Below are 16327 nucleotides of genomic sequence, written 5' to 3' on the forward strand. Positions count from 1 at the left end.
CGCCTTCTTCGGAACATTCAGCCAATCAAAAGCCGAGTTGCTGAAACGCCCGACCAATCAGAAGGCTGGGACGATAACTGCGGAAAAGCAAAGGCCCCACCCACTCCAGTAACCAGACCCACAACCCGGTATTTAATATACAAATGCTAAAACATTTCTACAACCGATTGGATTTCAAGTTTTACCCTTAAAGTGTTACATTCGTGATGTGCTTCATTTCCCCCTGAGAACATAAATTAAAGTTCGTCTGATTTTGTACATGATCCTGTAAAAAAAAAAACAACCATTAACTTGTAGGATTGTCTCCATCAATTCCTAATTAAAATGTTTTCCCAACTAATTCCTGTATGAAGACACGACACCACAATCATCTTGTATCTGTCAACATTTTTAATCTAAATGCACTGGGGAGCACTGGTACCGTTTTAATGTAAAAACCAACGCAACGCTGCCCCCTATCGGGTAAAACCGTCTCCTACACGACTGCGGCATTCGGTCATTCGTATAAACGACAGTCAACAATTTATTTGCATTGGGTTCTTAAGGAGTAAATCGTGCAACAGTTGTAGTTGAAATACATAATCTTTAATGTGAAGTCAATATCCCATTACAGATCAGCAATGGGCTTGTGGGGCCAGTACGGGTATTTGACCTTGTCCAACTTGGTCTCAGGAAACGCTGCATTGAGGTCCTCGATGGTCATCTGGTCGAAGGGGATCATGTTCTTAAACTTTGACAACTGCAACCAAATACAAAATGAAAGTTGATGTGAAACAGCATCTAATATTATAATCTCATAATTATTCCATTTAGCATTCTGAAAGAAAACGTTGATTCCTCTTTCACCTCTTGCTCATACTCGGCAATGCGGGCCTTGGAAGCTTCGATGTACTCTGCGGCACTTTTGTTCTGTTTTTGAAAAGTAAAATGTTTTTAAATTTCTGCCTACGTGGAAAAGTAGAGTTTCATCGGGTTTCATTGTCAGGCAAACTGAATTTAACATTTAATCAACATTGGATGTCTGAGAGTCACTTACAGCTTCTGTCTCCTGTATATTGATGGCGCTAGTCTGTGTGTCCACAGGCTCAGGGACCTTTAATGCCTTGAACTGTAGGTTGGAGGAATCTATTATTTACCACTTTAACCACCCACAAAATGACAATGGCAAAGCCAGAAAAATAAAGTTAAACTGGTAATTGCTTTTTCTTGCGATCCTTCTCTTGCATTGAAAGCAGTTAACCGAGAAACACTGGATAAGATGATCTTTAGAAAATCGCCAAACTTGTATACATTACTGCTAATTAATGGATTTTTTTTTTTACATTTTAGGGGAAAAGGATCAAGGCAAACGTAAATGCGACCACACATTTTTTTCCCGTTAACTTTTTTTTTTTTGAATAAAAAGTTGGTGTGAACAATCTTACCTTCTTTTCAAAGTCATCAACCATCCCAGAGTTGACCACTGTGCTCCTGTAGTAGCTCCAGTCAATTGCGGCAGGGGTTTCTGGCAGGGAGGACAGTCTGGAATAGAGAGAAATCAAGAAAGATGACAATAAAAAGTCAGAAAAACTTCCAACAGCACAGCAGTGCAAACAATTTCATGAAATCTCAAAAATGTTGAGTATAAAAAAGCAAATTATCCATACATAACTAATAACGCAGAAAGACTTCCTGGATTTTCCAGTATAGAAGCATAGTCAAGGAGTGACAGACAGATAAACTGACTCAGCATGAAGAATTTTTTGTTCTGTGTTTACATGCGACTGACTTGTGAAACAACCTGCAGTCAAAAACTTCCACCTTGACACGAACATGACAAGAAACCTGTTGTCAACGGACACTTATTGCGAGCTGTTGTGGCCGCAGAACATTGGCCTAACAAAAGGTGAAGTGAAAACTGTCGTTGGTGTAAAACTAACTTGGCAGCAATGGCATCGCTGCGGGTCTTCAGTGCATTAAACATGCTCCTCTGGTTGGGTGGAACCAGCTCAGCAAACGCCAACCAGTCAATGGCCTTCAGGGCTACACGGCGGCCTGCCATCCTGATGCTGAAAAGTAATAAAAACTTTAGGGAAAAGCACACAAAAAAAAGAACTTATGAAGAAAAATGAGTTCTCTCTTATTATTGACCACTTATTGAACACAAACTGGTCTTTTTTTTTGCAGTTAGACACCTCTGAGGTGAAACTTAACCAAGCTTTGCAAAGCTGACTTATTTTAAGAAATGACCAACAGTACAATAAGCATGTATGGATGGCTGTTACCTTACGCATCGATAATGCTGACAAACATTATATACATGTCCTTGATAGCTAAACAAGGGCTAGTTTATTGTATTAAGTAACTGGGAAAAAAATGTAATAAAACGCGGAATACATTTGCACTAACAATTAGTTATCTTAAGAAGCCACTTTAAAATCAATGTTGTGCGTTGATCGTTGGTGACACGTATGAGTAGACAAAAGCACTGCAAACTAAGAAATTACCTCCCTAGTGCATATTAAGATTTTTCAACGAACATAGCAATATTAAAACGCTTTAATTAAAGTTTAAAGCATGAGGAGCATCAATGACACCGGGCCCTTGAAGACCATTAGAACACAAGCTAAAGGCAGCTAGCTATTAGCGTTCTAGCCAAGGTCAGCAATACCTCTCTATAACCAATTTTTGCCCAAATGCCGCCTGGACCTTATGCTTATACCGAAACACCCACAATACGTATATTAAATAAATCACAACCTGAATATTAGATCTAAATAGGTAGTGGTTAATTTAATAAAAGCTAGGCTAACGTGCTTACCTTCGTGTGTAATGACAGTACGAAGGGGAGACCGGAAGTACTTCTTCTTCTCGTGGAGGTGAGGCACCAAATACCCCCCCACTGCCCTCTGCTGGCTGTGTGTGGTACACCACATTTTTGCATGCTGTCGATCTCGGGATGCTGGGACGAGCGCGCAAATCATTCTGCTTATATTTAAACTACGTCCAATAACAGGGTACAGGTGTGTGTGTGAAAATTTACAAAACAAATATCTATAGGGTAACAGAATGTAGAAATATTTTAATTTTATCACAAAGGATACAGCCGCACTTTAAACAGTGTTGGTGCTTTTTATCCGATATAACCTCTTCGGTCGTGTGTCTCTTTACAACAGAGTTGTGCCATTAATTTTCTGTTAAATAACGTTTATTTATTTTATTTAATGCACTATATTTACGGTTTTATTTGATGTAATGACATTCGTGCAGCGTTCCGTTTAAATTTTATAACTTGATACAAATATTACAAGCCTGTTTTGAAATGAATACATTTAAGCATGAAATGTTTTTGCCAAGCCCGACTGACTACAGAACATACACGTCTTCCAACTTCTGCCAAAGCTTTCCATCTATAATCCCAGTGTGGTAAATGTAATGTGTTTTACTTGCTTCGTGCACATAAATGTCCATAACATATTTATTATCTCCAAACTTCCACAGTCCACAACAGGACTTCTGTGAAATCATAGATTTGGAGGCATTCGTTCTGTAATGGGTTAAATATACCTGCAAAAATAAATAAATAAGCGGAATATAATTTAGCTTGTGAGGTATTTATAACAAGGTAAAATTGGGCTACGAGATTTTTAGTTTTTTCCCCACAAGAGAATCATAAAATTCTTCTCTATTGTAGAAATAAAGCGTGTATCATGCACATCAAACGGATTTAGAATCCCGGCACCTTTTATTTAAGAACTGGGCTGTGAAGGAGCTTGTATTTTTGCTAATAGATTTATTCTTAAAATTAACAATAAATAAATAAATCTTCCCATTTAAACTCTTGTTTTATAAATGTTTATTTACTAACATCAGTTTTTACAAGTAACTGACCATTGGGATAAAGTTATGTATGTACACAGTACAGATTCAAACATATTTAATAAATACCGTTTTCCCTGCTGCTCGTGGCCGCAGGACTTTAAGAACACTACACATTTTATTTACAATAATACAGCAAAACCCTTCAGAAATCAATCCTTCTTTTTCTTTACTCAAGGCCACGTGGTGTGAGGAAACAAACGTCTAATACAGTTTTAATATTATTTGAGTTTGTTTTAAAAAATACGCAGAGAAATTGCGTCAGGATACAAATATTCAAGCGACTTCTTGGGGAAAAATGCAGTTTTGTTCATTAAAGGCTGCTGGGTGAGAAAAAAAACATTTCACATTGCAAAGGCGCTGCAGATTTAAGTACTTTCCAGGTGCAATTCGATGGTTTCGTCCCGATTTTTAAAAACCTCGGGCGGCTTCGTATCGACTATTTAAGGCGTGTAAAAATAAATCTATTTCCAAATATTGCTAAGAAATTTAGGTCTTACTACAGTCCACGTGACTCAAAAATAAGTCATTATAAAATACGAGTCAGGCACTGAAATTACCCACCGACACCCCGAACCAACTTTGAATCGTTCATTGCTCAGTTTGTTTTCCCCAATAAAAAAAAAAGAACCCAAAAATATCCTCTTCCATAACCGTGATTAAACTATAACACTAAGACAAATAGTACATCCCATAAGTGACGGGTCCACCGAACAGTCCCGGGACAGGCAAACCGGGCCTGGGAAAGGCGCTTGACGGGCTCCACGTCGGAGAGCCCATGTGCGCTCCGAGGGGGAACGGCAGCGTGAAGGCGGGCAGGACGGGCTTGGAGGCCAGTTTCAGTTTCTCCAGCTCGGCTTCCTGTAGTCTCTTGGCTTTGGCTCTTCTGTTCTGAAACCAGATTTTGACCTGAGTCTCCGTCAGGTTGAGTGAGTTGGAGAACTCGGCTCTCTCGGCGATGGAGAGGTACTGCTTCTGGCGGAACTTGCGCTCCAGGGCGAGAAGCTGCGAGGTAGTGAAGGGCGTGCGAGGTTTCCTGTTGTTTTTGTGTTTCCTTAAGTTGCACTGACTTGGACTCGTGCTACCTGTTACAGGAAAAAAAAACAGAAATAAGCTGACGAGGCTGAAATGAGAAAGAGCTAAAATATGAACACAAACCAACCGCGGAGAATAGACACATTTTCTTTTCTAATTTGGGGACAAATGCAGCCTCTGCAGATGGATCGCGAAGGTTACGCAGGAGAGACGATGTTTTGTGCGCTTTATGCGCGCAGCAAAGTTTACACCAGGAAATGTGCCCTCACGCAACCACCGCAGGCACCTTTGGCACGAACACACGCGCTCATTTCTGCAGTTGTGCTCATCGCGATGGAAGACGCATAAATGCGCTAAATCATTCCCGAGATTGCGCAGCTTTCAGGAGAAGAGAGGCAGCAACTTACGGGGCGGCGTGGGGAAGGAGGCCGTCTGAAACCAAGTGCTCTGATCTTTGTCACAAAACTGCGGGGTTTCTTCACTGGAACAGCTGGAAACTCCCGGCGAGCTCTCCGCGGACAGCTTCCTCTCCGCGTAAAGAGTCCTTGGAGAGAAGTGCGCGCCGCTCTGCGCAGCCACGGGCTTCGGCAGCACCAGGGCGAACTCTGAAGGTGGAAATGCACTCCGACAGGTGGTCTTCTTGGCAATTAAAGACTCGACGCTGAACGGGAGGCTGCTGCGCTGGTTTTTGTATCCTTTCTCTATGGTCATGTCTTTGGGCTGCGCCTCCTCTTCCTCGGTCTCCGTCTCCTCTTTTTGATGGAGCTGTTTTCCGTCTTCGGACGGCGACCCCTGCGCAGGATTCATCATTTGACAGGGGGGGTGGGGCCATGCACCTCCGAGTGGCCCGTGAAGTGGAGTGGAGCTGTTCAGGGTCGCACCGTCCAGTGGAAGCGTCTCAGGCCTGCTTGGTGTCCTTTACGCGCCGGACAGACGCGACTATAAAAGTGCAGGGCCTGTCCCCGCCCCCCCGGTCCACCACGCTCCCACCAATCAGGCCGTCAAGCTGACCCTGTGACGTCTCCATGCGCGTTTGTGATTGGCTCGGATTTCTTTTTTCTTCTGGGGGAAAATCAAGAGGCCTCTGAAAAGAGAGAGAAGTTAATCATACAGACCCCATGCAGAGCCAGGCCATTGATGGTCCTCACAAAGTAGCTCGGACCAATTTTAGCGCAATTAACCAGTGGGGAGGGCTCTCTTGACCATTTACAGCCATTAGCCGTCCACTCTGCTGCTATTATTCACTCGATTATTCTCCCTCCGCAAAGATGAACACGACTTCGAGCGGCAAATTCACATCAAGCGTCACGCGTTTTGTTTTAAAATGCGAAACCTGCAAATCTTAACTGCAAATTAACATTTGAAACCCAAACCATATATTATTAGCGCCCCTAACCGGATTAAATCAATTCTGAATATGCGATGACTAACCCAATTTAAAAACCCTAATCCCAACAAGAGGAGATGCGCAGTCCGGGGATGGAAATAAATGAGGTTTGAGTGTCGGTCACACAACATTACAACAATTTAAGGGCTGTCAGGAGCTTTTCTCGCTTCACAATGGCTCCAGTTGAGAAGCAACAGGCGTTTTCTCTCTCCGGGTCACACTATTTAATAAGGCAGACAAGTTGTGTTTGGGAAGGCGCCAGGCTGGGCAGGATCAAAAAGACAGAGACCTCGGAGAGGGGAAAACAGGCAGTGTTTAAGTCCGTTTAACTGACTGTCTCCTCTGCAGTTTACTGTCGCAGAGCTGACAGGAAGCTGCCGGAAACGGCTGATCGGAACCCGCAGTAACACGATGACCTCCATCTGAGGCGGAATGAGAGAGATTTAAAGAGAAAGAGAATAAAAATGAACTACTTCCGGAATTTTACGACGGTAACAGATCTGTTTACACATTTTTGACTTGTGTTCTGACATCTTAACAGGTCAATATTTCTAAATTTATTTTCTTCTTGCCATATTCATTGAAAAATTCAGCAAACCGAGAGTCTCCTAATTTAAGAAAAACAGAACTTTCCTTTGTGGGAAACGTTTATAAGATCCCAACATTAGCATTTCAAGCCCAGTCACTTACTCTATTAACCTTTCTAATGACTAATTGAGGTGAAATTAGGAATAATCACCCAATTAGATGAGATTTGTAACCACTAGATTGTGGCTGCCGCTTGTGACTGTCATGCAGCCCTGCTCGGCCCCCGTTTCCCCACAAAGATGCTCGCCCCCGGCAACACAAACGATCTTTGATTGACAACGCTGCATATTGAGAGCTGGCCTCCTGGAAGCCCCCAGGTGAAACGGACAATTTAGCCCTCATCAGGTGAGAGGGGCAGCTCACTTGAGTAAATCCTGATGTCAAGTCCGTTCATTCACTCGGTGCCTGACACAGGCCCTCTGTCTCCTCACACATCGGGGGCCTCGCTGCAACCAGCTGGTTTGGGTTTAGCCTTGAGCCCTTCCACCGCGCACCTTTCCCACTTAAACTCTGTGGTGTCGTGCAAGAAGGGAGCCGGACTCATACAGAGATCCATCTGATACAAGCGCGCACCAGAACAGGGACTACACGTACCTCTCGTCCCACCGGTGTTCAGTGTATTTAGCTCTGCTCCCCCCCCCCCCTCTTCCCAGAAGACATTTCTGTAACAGCATGCAGGCGAGCGAGCAGTGTCAGAAGGCGTTAGAGAGTTTGAAAGCAGATCTGGGCTTCAAGGCCGACGGAGCTTGATGGGAAGCACTTTGCGGGCACCAGAAGCGAGAGCTTTCTCACACGCATGCGAAAGGACCGTTTACAGTCCTCTGGTGCTTCCATGAAACCACTTAACCGGTTCATAGAGCGCAAGAGCCGACTCCGGTCTGATACCGGCACATTCCAGCCAGGGCCGGACTCGTTCCACGTGGGAGTCCAGGTGAGGCGGTGTCGTCCCGTCAACGCTGTCCCTGGTTCAGGACCTCAGAGAGGCCAAGTTTAGGGTGGAGGTGTGATGATTTGGCCTTTTATTAATGACTGCGGGTCAGCAGTGGCCTCGCGAGGTGACGAGCCCTTCGCAAACGAGGCTCCTGCATCATCGTGGCTTCGTATTTTTAGAAGAAAAGCAGCTTGCGGATGAATTCAGCCGCAGAATTCCACATTCTGGAACAACCGGAGTGAGTGAGCAACACTGGGCATCAGGAACGAGGAAGTCATCAACTTGCAAACCAAAGAACGTCCCCACAAAGTGGGTATTCTTCTTTGTTTGTGTTTCTCTTTGAATACTTCTTTAGATGAGAGGATGCTGATTCCAGGAATGCTCCACATGAAAAAGATTCAGTTTCAGATTTTTGAATCTTGCTTCCATTAAATTTAAATCACAGCTTTTTTGTAAACAAGAGAGGCATTACCTATCAGATCTAGTTATAAGTAATAATAGTGATAATAATAATTGCACTGCTCTGAAGGGGAATAATTGGGTGGAACCAAAGTTGGAGGCATTCTTTATCCAAATTATAGCCACAACTGCCTGGTAGTAATAACGTTGTTGCAGGCACTAAAGGGCAAAACAAATGCGTGTTTGAATATCCTGAGATTACAATTTCAAAGTCCTCCCAGTGAGAATTGGAACAATGGTGAGGGTGGGAAGTTCAAAAAGAGAGGGCTCTCATTCAAATAAACAAGCGTGTTGACTGTGAATGGGGCTGATACCGAGCAGCCGGATTGGTTCTCAGAAGCTGGAGGGTGCTTCTGCCCCTCGGAATCCTACTTACCCCCGACTCCCAAACCCACAAGTGCTGCAAGCCCAGCCTGATAGAGCCTCACACCACAATAACCTAACATTTACTCCATGTCTTTATCTTCCGTCTCCTCCACAGTGTAAAAGGGTAAAGTAGACGGAACGGTGAAGGGGGAAAGGAAGGGGGGGTGGGGGTGGGGGGGTAAGAGCTGTTACTTAATGAGCCTGAAAATACAATTGCACTGTTCTGACTGTGAAGGAAGCCTGCAGGCTAGTGTAAATGAGCAGCAAGAGGAAGCCCAGAGGGATGGGTCTTGCTGAGTGGCCAGAATAGAGAGATGTAGTGGGGGGGGGGGGGGGGGGGGTCCTGTTAGGGCAGCGTTAGTGGAGGAATCACGGGCATTATTACATTTTTTTTCACCCCGACTGGACCCGACAGGGGAACCCTGAGCCGCTGCTCTTGGCTGAGGACAGGTGAGATCCGCTGCGGCCTCGGAACCACGCGCAACGGCGGCGGCGCCATTTGTTTGTCGCCCTTTTTCAAACCCACGTTTCTCGGCAGCGCCACACAAAGACTCCTTTGAGCCTCCAGTACACTCATCACTCAGTTTAATTTTCTATTCTTCTGCAGAATCCCAGTTAAGAGGCAAGAGTGTCCCACATTGCATATGTTCTCTCACGAGCCGTGGGTGCTCTTTTGACCGCTCCGCCAGGCATCTGCTGCCCATAGCCTGCCCATATCTGCATTCTAATGCACACGTCCTGCTGGGATGTTAACTTTAGGCCTTCGGTAATTGATGGCTTCCACACTTCAGCTGAGACCCCCCCCCTCTTTTTCCTTCTCCCTGCTGATTGTTGGTATATCTCTCCGGTCTTTCAGTCAACCATTGTTCCTTTATGGGGGAATTATAATAGACTGAGAGAGAGGGAGAAAAGAGAAAGACAGGAGGGGGACAGGGAAGGGGAGGAGATAAAAAGGGAGCCGCTGCTGATATCTGGTGAACTCCAAAGGGGGAGACTTCATTCTCATTCTGCAAGTTTGGCACATGCCTTCTGTTACTAAGTGGCAGCCTATTGAAAGAGCGCCATGCATTTCCCATTCTGCGGCTCTGCTAGGTGCCTAGACTTACAACCCTGGCAGCTGTTGGGTCCTCTATGCAGCCTTAGACGCCTCACCGCAGGTGAGCTCCCATACCAAACTCCCAGTCTCCACTTCGCTCAATAGAGCCTGTTTCAACTCTTTTATCAGCGGGTGGAGGCTGAATTTATGGGACGCTCACGGAAACAAAATTCACGGTTCTCCAGATTGCACTCGGTGACGTTCATTTCAGCGCGTCACGCACATGCACGCACAATTAAACGAGCAAAGGAGGCATGTGCGCGTTGCTCCAGCCAAAACCCAACACTTTTTCTGCAAATGTTTTGCTCGCCAGTAATTGCAACATGGACAACCCATCACCGAGGAATAAACATCCATTTTGGGGGCGGAGAGGACTGAGCCACTTTGTGGCGTTTTAGAGTCGAGCTAAAGCAAACAAAGCGATGAAAACACAGCGTTTTCCCTCCCCAAAGTTAACAATGCTGTTCAATAAAGTGCGTTTATGTAATGTGCAAAGTGGCGACTTGGGTCCGGTGTTTGAGGAGCGAGTTGGGTCGGTAAACCGCACTGGAGGAGGTTGTTGTTTTGGTTTGGGCAGCTTTTCCGCCCCTTTTTTCCTTCTGAATTCAGCGGCCGAATTTGTCTTGTTTATTTTCCTCTCATCCTCTCCTCTCTTGTGTGATGCGAGCTGTTACATATTACTCCTAGGTGTGGTGCCTCTTCCCTCAAAGGTCTCCACTGTCCCCCCCCCCCCCCGAAACTGCTGCCAAGCTGGGCTATCTTTTCATTTGGTTACTTAAGTGTAATTGCTTCCCTTTGAAGCCTCAGAGAGGCAAATCATTTGCTTTGGCTCCAGGGCAGTAATGGTCACCGAGCCAGCGACCCCCCCCTGGTCCGAGAGCGTCGGAGAGACCGCGAGAGGCCAGATCCCATACGGAGAAGAAATAATTCGGCCAGGGCCGCTCAATTTCACCTCTCTTTTCATCCCATTCTTTGAAAACTTTTTTATTAACAACAGCTTTCTTTCTCATACCAGGGCGCCAAGACGGGGGTGGGGTTTGGGGGGGGGGGGGTCAGTCGTGGCATGAGAGGCTATCGGCAGCGGGGGAGGAAGGCTGGGGGTGGGGTGTGTGTGTTTGTATCCATGTTTGTGTCTTCGAGTTGTTCACACACACACACACACAGAGGGCCGCGCTGGTATTCCTGCACCTTGTCAGTGTGATTGTGTTTATGAATCTAAACGTGCACCGTTGTAATTATGCGCCAGTGGACGCACACACTGGTGCAAGCGTTGTGTTATCCAACGTGCTTCTGGCTCAGAAACACCCCCCTGTCTCACAGCCAGTGACAGGCCTGCAGAAACGCGGCGACCCGGCACACAAAGGCCACGTTTAACGCTGAAAATTACTCCACCACTTACAGTAATTGTCACAATTCGGAGCACACTGACATTGTAATCTCATAATAAGGTAATGGGGGCTGAAACTGTGTACAGCAGTGCGATTAGAAGGGCGGAGCCCCCCCGATTGGAGTTCAAATGCCAGGGGGCTGTGTTTTCTTGTCCAATGGATTTATGGAGATTCAAAATTAATTCTTTATGCATGAGTTATTTTCTTATGGCAGCTCTTGCTGTACGATGTAATAATAATAATCATCATCCTAATTACTATAATAATAATATTAATAATAGCAAAGAATGAGAAAAATCTCTCTTGATGGCAGAAATCACCAGTAAAATAACCAAGCCCTGTATCCAGACACCTCGCTATCGGCGAGCAAAGATAAAACCTGCCAAATCACTGTACATTTAAACGGCAGAAGTTATCTTCAAGACACCATGGAGCCAAATTGATGTGGACAGGCTGCCGTAAAGAGCCGACCTGGCTTATGAATGTTGGGTTTTACTTGTATCATTCTGTCTTTGAGGTTTTTAAGAGAGAAACATTCCCTGCAGTCAAGCCAGATGGTAACAATTCTTAGACATATTACGAGCTGCTCGCTGCCAAATAGCATACCTTTGGGCTATGTTTTCAGTGGGCCATAAAAGCCAATAATGTAATTTTGATCTATTTTATCAGATATCACTCTCGCTCTGGCTACGTTTAAAACAGGACAGGAATTCCATCTATTTTGCTTTTCAGCCCAGAAGTGCACATTTTCAATATCCAACCTGCTGCGCGGCTCTGCTTTTCCAACGTCTGAGATGGTATTTGCATTCATGCAGACGCTCAGATGGATGGAAACGCACTCCTCTACGGTTGCAATGCCACGACTGGGGGGGGTTCTTTGTGAGAGCACTTAAGAAAGGCCGGTCTTGACATCTCTCGGTCTAACAAAGACTCAGTGGCCGACTTTCCCAGTGCTGCAGCCCGCTCCCCAGTGGTGGACCAGCAGCCCCCTGACTCTCCGCTGACCTTGTGGTAACTTCCCAGGACTGCTCGAGACCCATTTACCAACCCTTTGGGGACTGCCCCATGTTGTTGGAGAGAGACAGAATGCCAAACACACCTGAAAACTAGCATGCGTGCGCACGCAAACGCCTGCGGAGTATAATTGCCCATGAAGGCAACCGCAACACGGCGGGACAATCGAGGACATTAAGTCAGGTTTTCCATTGCAGAGCTTGTTGTTTCTCTTCTGCTCTGATCATACGCACAGCTTGAGTCCTGCGGCGTGGAATTACTCCCGGCTAATGGCACTACCCACCTTTTGTTGCAGGAAATTGGGGAGCCACGCTGTAACTGCTAAAAGTGTGATTAAAAAAACCCCAAACTGCATCATGATGTTGTGTCATTTCAGCAGAAAGAAGGAGGTGTGGAGGCAGGATTAACTGACCAATTGCGGGACGTGTAAACATGTTGCGGCGCTCTAACTGGGTCTATTGGAGCTGTATGGAAAAATAAGCCCCTAAAAATAACTCTGCCAAATCCAAAGCTGCTATTTAAACCTAATTAAAGATTACGGAATTGACTCTGTAATTTCCTCATTTCTAGGGGCCTGTAAGTGTCCCTTCGACTCAATTTAATTGGACACAAATGCAGTTAATCATCAAAAGGCTGTAGGTGAGAATCGCTGGCAGAGTGTTGCGTATAAAACTAATCACGATTATTAAATAACCGAGGCCAAAGAGAGACAAAACAAGACTTTACTAATTATTAGCAGCTTTTAGTCACAGCTGACCCTTAAAAAACGTTATAAATAAAGAAGAATAGCATAAGGAAAGTGGCTTGTTTGGCGGCTTTATCCTCCAACAGTCCACTCACGTGCTCGAGGAGCCTGTGAAGTCATCATCGATAATAAACACCGCGTCCACGCGATAAACTGTAGTGACAGAAGAGCCTCGCTGAGAACTCTGCACAAAACTGTCTTTGTCCCTCATCTCGATGGAAGCCGGAGTAACTAAACACGTTTTTTCCCCTCTCCTCTTCATCCCCTCTTCTGTCTGTGAATTTGTGGCCGTGTGCAATCCTTTAACGAGCTCCATCTTTGACCCGGGTTGTATGTTTCCAGACATGTCATGTCTTGTAAGTCAAAGAAAGACTTTAATGTCCACATGATTTAACATTAAAGGAAGGGTTTCCAAAAGCAGGGCTCGGTGCCAGGGAGGTAATGATATCCCCATAAATAAGAAACTGTAAATGCTAAATATTTCCTGTACATCGTGTATAAAGAGGACAAGCGGAGATGTGCAGAAGGCCTGTGCACGTTTCACTAAAATGCAGATTCATGTAATTCTTTACAGGCACGGCGCTCCGTGGCTGCGCACAGCTTCACTGTTTACATCACACGCAATCAGGGGTTATCTTTTCCCCCCATCGAGCTCGCTTCCCCCGCCCCCTGTAAATTTGTTATGCATGTTTTCGCTCAAAAGGCATTATCTCTTTATTCTTAACTTCAGGTCATGTGGATGAAGTGAAAGGGAAAAGGAGAAATAAAAGAAAACAGAGGAGGATTTTTGGCTTTTGGCTGCAATTAGCATGCCTGCCACGCCATTGTTTGAGGTTTTTGCAGACCTGTAATCAAATTTGGGAAGGTTTCTTCATGGTGTACTCCCCAGGAAAGCAAAAAGGATGACAAAGTACTCACACACACACACGCATTCAACAAACTGACCCAAAATATGCCTTGAATACAGCAATTTCCATGCACTATGAAAACATTCCTATTACAAATCCAGTTGTTATGTCCTTAAGTCTGTTTGATTTGTCATATTGCTGCAGGCCTTTGTCTTTTTCAGGAAGCTCTGCTTCAATTTAGTGTGATGGAACACATGTGTCCCCTATCAGGGGCCAGAATCTTCTACTGTTGGCTTTTTAAATGACACCGGCTCCACGGGATAATTGGGCTTTAAAGTTAGATTCTCCCGGGGTGCCGCTCCTCCTAGATGTCATGTGGATCAGCTGATGCCTGCCATGTCTACACATCAGCTATAAGTGATCATAAGTGGTTATGCATGTTGTAATCGCCGTGAGGATGATCGCAATTCCAGGGACTTGATATGTTGTGGGTTTTTCTTTTCACTGGCCCCTTCACACACACACACACACACACCCACACACACGCACACACATTGATTTCGACGCTTCACAAAAGCAACAATTGTAACAAATAAAAAAATTAAAAATGCATGTTCAGACAGTGAGGTGGTGCTGGGGTGGGGGTGGGGGTGGGGGGGTGATGCCTCAGGACAGAAGATAAAAGTCTCTTCCTTGTTGCCAGAGGTAGATTTTTCTCTTGGAGGCTACGATGATAAAAGCAGGCTGAAAAAACCGAGGAAGTGATTCCCTGCAATCATTCCCTGTTTGTCTACACGGACCCCCCCCCCCCCCCCCCCCCTTTAATCACAATGCTCCTCCTTAGAACAGACTAACTCTGTTCAACCTTAAATTGTGTTTATTTTGTTGTTTCATACGCCGCATTTATCTTTTTGCTTATACTTTCCAGTGACTGAACAGCACACATGGATGAAGTCAATCACCGCAGCGTTCCAAGTATCCCGTCGGCCAGCCGCTCATGCCTGAACTTCTTCTTTCCTAAGTCATTTCAACTCCGACAGAGATCCTCCTAAAAGTCTCTCGTAATAGCAACGAGCTTTGCGTGCGTTTCGAGGAGTCGGATGGATGGAAAGTGCGTGTCGCACGAAGACAGGCGGGGATACACGGGGAAACGCCACTCGGCCGGTAACCAGACTGGCTTGTAAAACAATATATAATAAATGGCCAATTTGGAACACGTGTTATTGGCTATTTTATGGCAGGTCCCGTCTTTCACTTGACTAAAATGTTCAGCAACATTAAGAGAGGAAAAAGTGGCAAGAATAAAGGCAGGCGGCGTTAACTGTTGCTGTAGACACCTCGGAATATATGAAAATAAAGCTCAGGGCCTCGAGGCTGGAGGGCAGAAGATGACAGAAGAAGAATCACAGTAACATTATGACTGATCGTAGTTGGAGAACTGAGCTTGAGAAGCAGAAAACTGAACGTTGGCCTGATGTTCAACCCCCCCCAGGTGTAGCATGAGCGATAACACCCACACTGATTGTTAGCAATAGCCTGTAGCAGCCAGCACACACCGTTCATTTGCACGTAAAACGTTTGACCTGCCGATTGAGTTCAATCGGTTGGTGTGTTTTTGCCTTTCGTGTCTTTCATTTAACACTAAAATGTTACTTGGTGAGATTGGTTTGGACTGCAAACACGCCAGGAGAACGACCTGGGATTCCGCCCGGAGCCCATCAGTAGCTCAGCGCATGTTGTTAACGTGACGTGATGAAACGGCGCGGCTGAAAGGGCCGCTCGCTCCTCACAGTCCCACACCAACGTACCAATTGGAAAAAAATTATGCCATAAAATGTCTGAGTGACTGTGACAAGCCCTAAACTAAACCAGCTGCCAGTTAACTTAATGACTGAATCTATCACATTCAATTAAAGGGAGCGGACGGCCTGTCGATCCAGCCCTCGGCACGCTCGCTCAGCGAAAACGCAGACGGAGAACCATCGCTTCAGGAGACACGTCGCTGTCTTTGTGATCCTTATCTGGGGGACCTCTGTGTCGTATTTGAGGCAGTGGGCTTTGACAGGTCCCACGGATAAACCGCTGTATGAAAGGGCCGGCCTCCACCTCTGGAATCCGTCATCGGCGTTCTGTCTCGTGCAACTGGCAAATGATTCCAACCAGCGTTCGGGAGAGTTTTAGAGAGGTATTCCCCGGAGAGGACGGGAAAAATGTGGAAAAAAAAAGGAACCACAGCACGGAGGAGAGAATAAATGAATGGAAGGGAGAGGTGGGATTAATAAAGCAAATTAAAGAAAGAATGAGCGCCGCCGTCTCCGGACTTTGGCAGAGGGCCTACTGTAATCCCCAGAGGAGCAGCTATCTGGCAGGAGTTAGCTATACGGTCAGTGTCTTTAACCCCAGATGATAACATTTAGCCCGGTCATAAACCATAGGCCCCTTTAACTGATCCATTAGTGTCCGATCCCTGAGAGTGGACCTGCTGGTGTCTACTGAAACTTACCAGGAAGCCTTGAAGGAAAGCAGCAGAGCAGACATGCACCAAGATCAAAGGTAACCCCCCCCCCCCCCCCCTTCCCGGTTTTCTGTCTCTATCTCCCTTTCTCCCGCTC

At 45.6% G+C, this 16327-nt stretch overlaps 2 protein-coding genes across 2 annotated transcripts; both read right to left on the minus strand.

Annotated features, from left to right (window-relative positions):
• Positions 1-563: 563 nt before the first annotated feature.
• Positions 564-2926, minus strand: atp5pd (ATP synthase peripheral stalk subunit d). Its single transcript, XM_057023511.1, has 6 exons — positions 2801-2926; positions 1920-2048; positions 1425-1521; positions 1037-1108; positions 847-909; positions 564-739 (listed from the first exon to the last, which is right to left on the minus strand). Exons 2-6 carry the CDS (start codon positions 2039-2041, stop codon positions 608-610), a joined length of 486 nt encoding a protein of 161 aa, XP_056879491.1. The 5' UTR covers positions 2042-2048; positions 2801-2926; the 3' UTR covers positions 564-607.
• Positions 2927-3901: 975 nt separating this feature from the next.
• LOC130519902 (homeobox protein MSH-C-like) lies at positions 3902-6026 on the minus strand. The gene is made up of 2 exons (XM_057023512.1): positions 5301-6026; positions 3902-4943 (listed from the first exon to the last, which is right to left on the minus strand). Exons 1-2 carry the CDS (start codon positions 5701-5703, stop codon positions 4531-4533), a joined length of 816 nt encoding a protein of 271 aa, XP_056879492.1. The 5' UTR covers positions 5704-6026; the 3' UTR covers positions 3902-4530.
• Positions 6027-16327: the final 10301 nt, after the last annotated feature.

This window comes from Takifugu flavidus, unplaced genomic scaffold (genome assembly GCF_003711565.1).
Source record: "Takifugu flavidus isolate HTHZ2018 unplaced genomic scaffold, ASM371156v2 ctg241, whole genome shotgun sequence".
NCBI classification, from domain to species: Eukaryota; Metazoa; Chordata; class Actinopteri; order Tetraodontiformes; family Tetraodontidae; genus Takifugu; species Takifugu flavidus.

Excerpts from the sequence above, each read along its gene's own strand:
- LOC130519902 (XM_057023512.1), bottom strand. The coding sequence starts at position 5,703 with ATGATGAATCCTGCGCAGGGGTCGCCGTCCGAAGACGGAAAACAGCTC. Across the intron at positions 4,944-5,300 it reads CTCCTTCCCCACGCCGCCCC|GTAGCACGAGTCCAAGTCAG; the intron begins GTAAGTTGCTGC and ends TTCCTGTAACAG.
- atp5pd (XM_057023511.1), bottom strand. The coding sequence starts at position 2,041 with ATGGCAGGCCGCCGTGTAGCCCTGAAGGCCATTGACTGGTTGGCGTTT. Across the intron at positions 1,109-1,424 it reads TTGATGACTTTGAAAAGAAG|TTCAAGGCATTAAAGGTCCC; the intron begins GTAAGATTGTTC and ends TCCAACCTACAG. Across the intron at positions 910-1,036 it reads ATATACAGGAGACAGAAGCT|AACAAAAGTGCCGCAGAGTA; the intron begins GTAAGTGACTCT and ends TTTCAAAAACAG.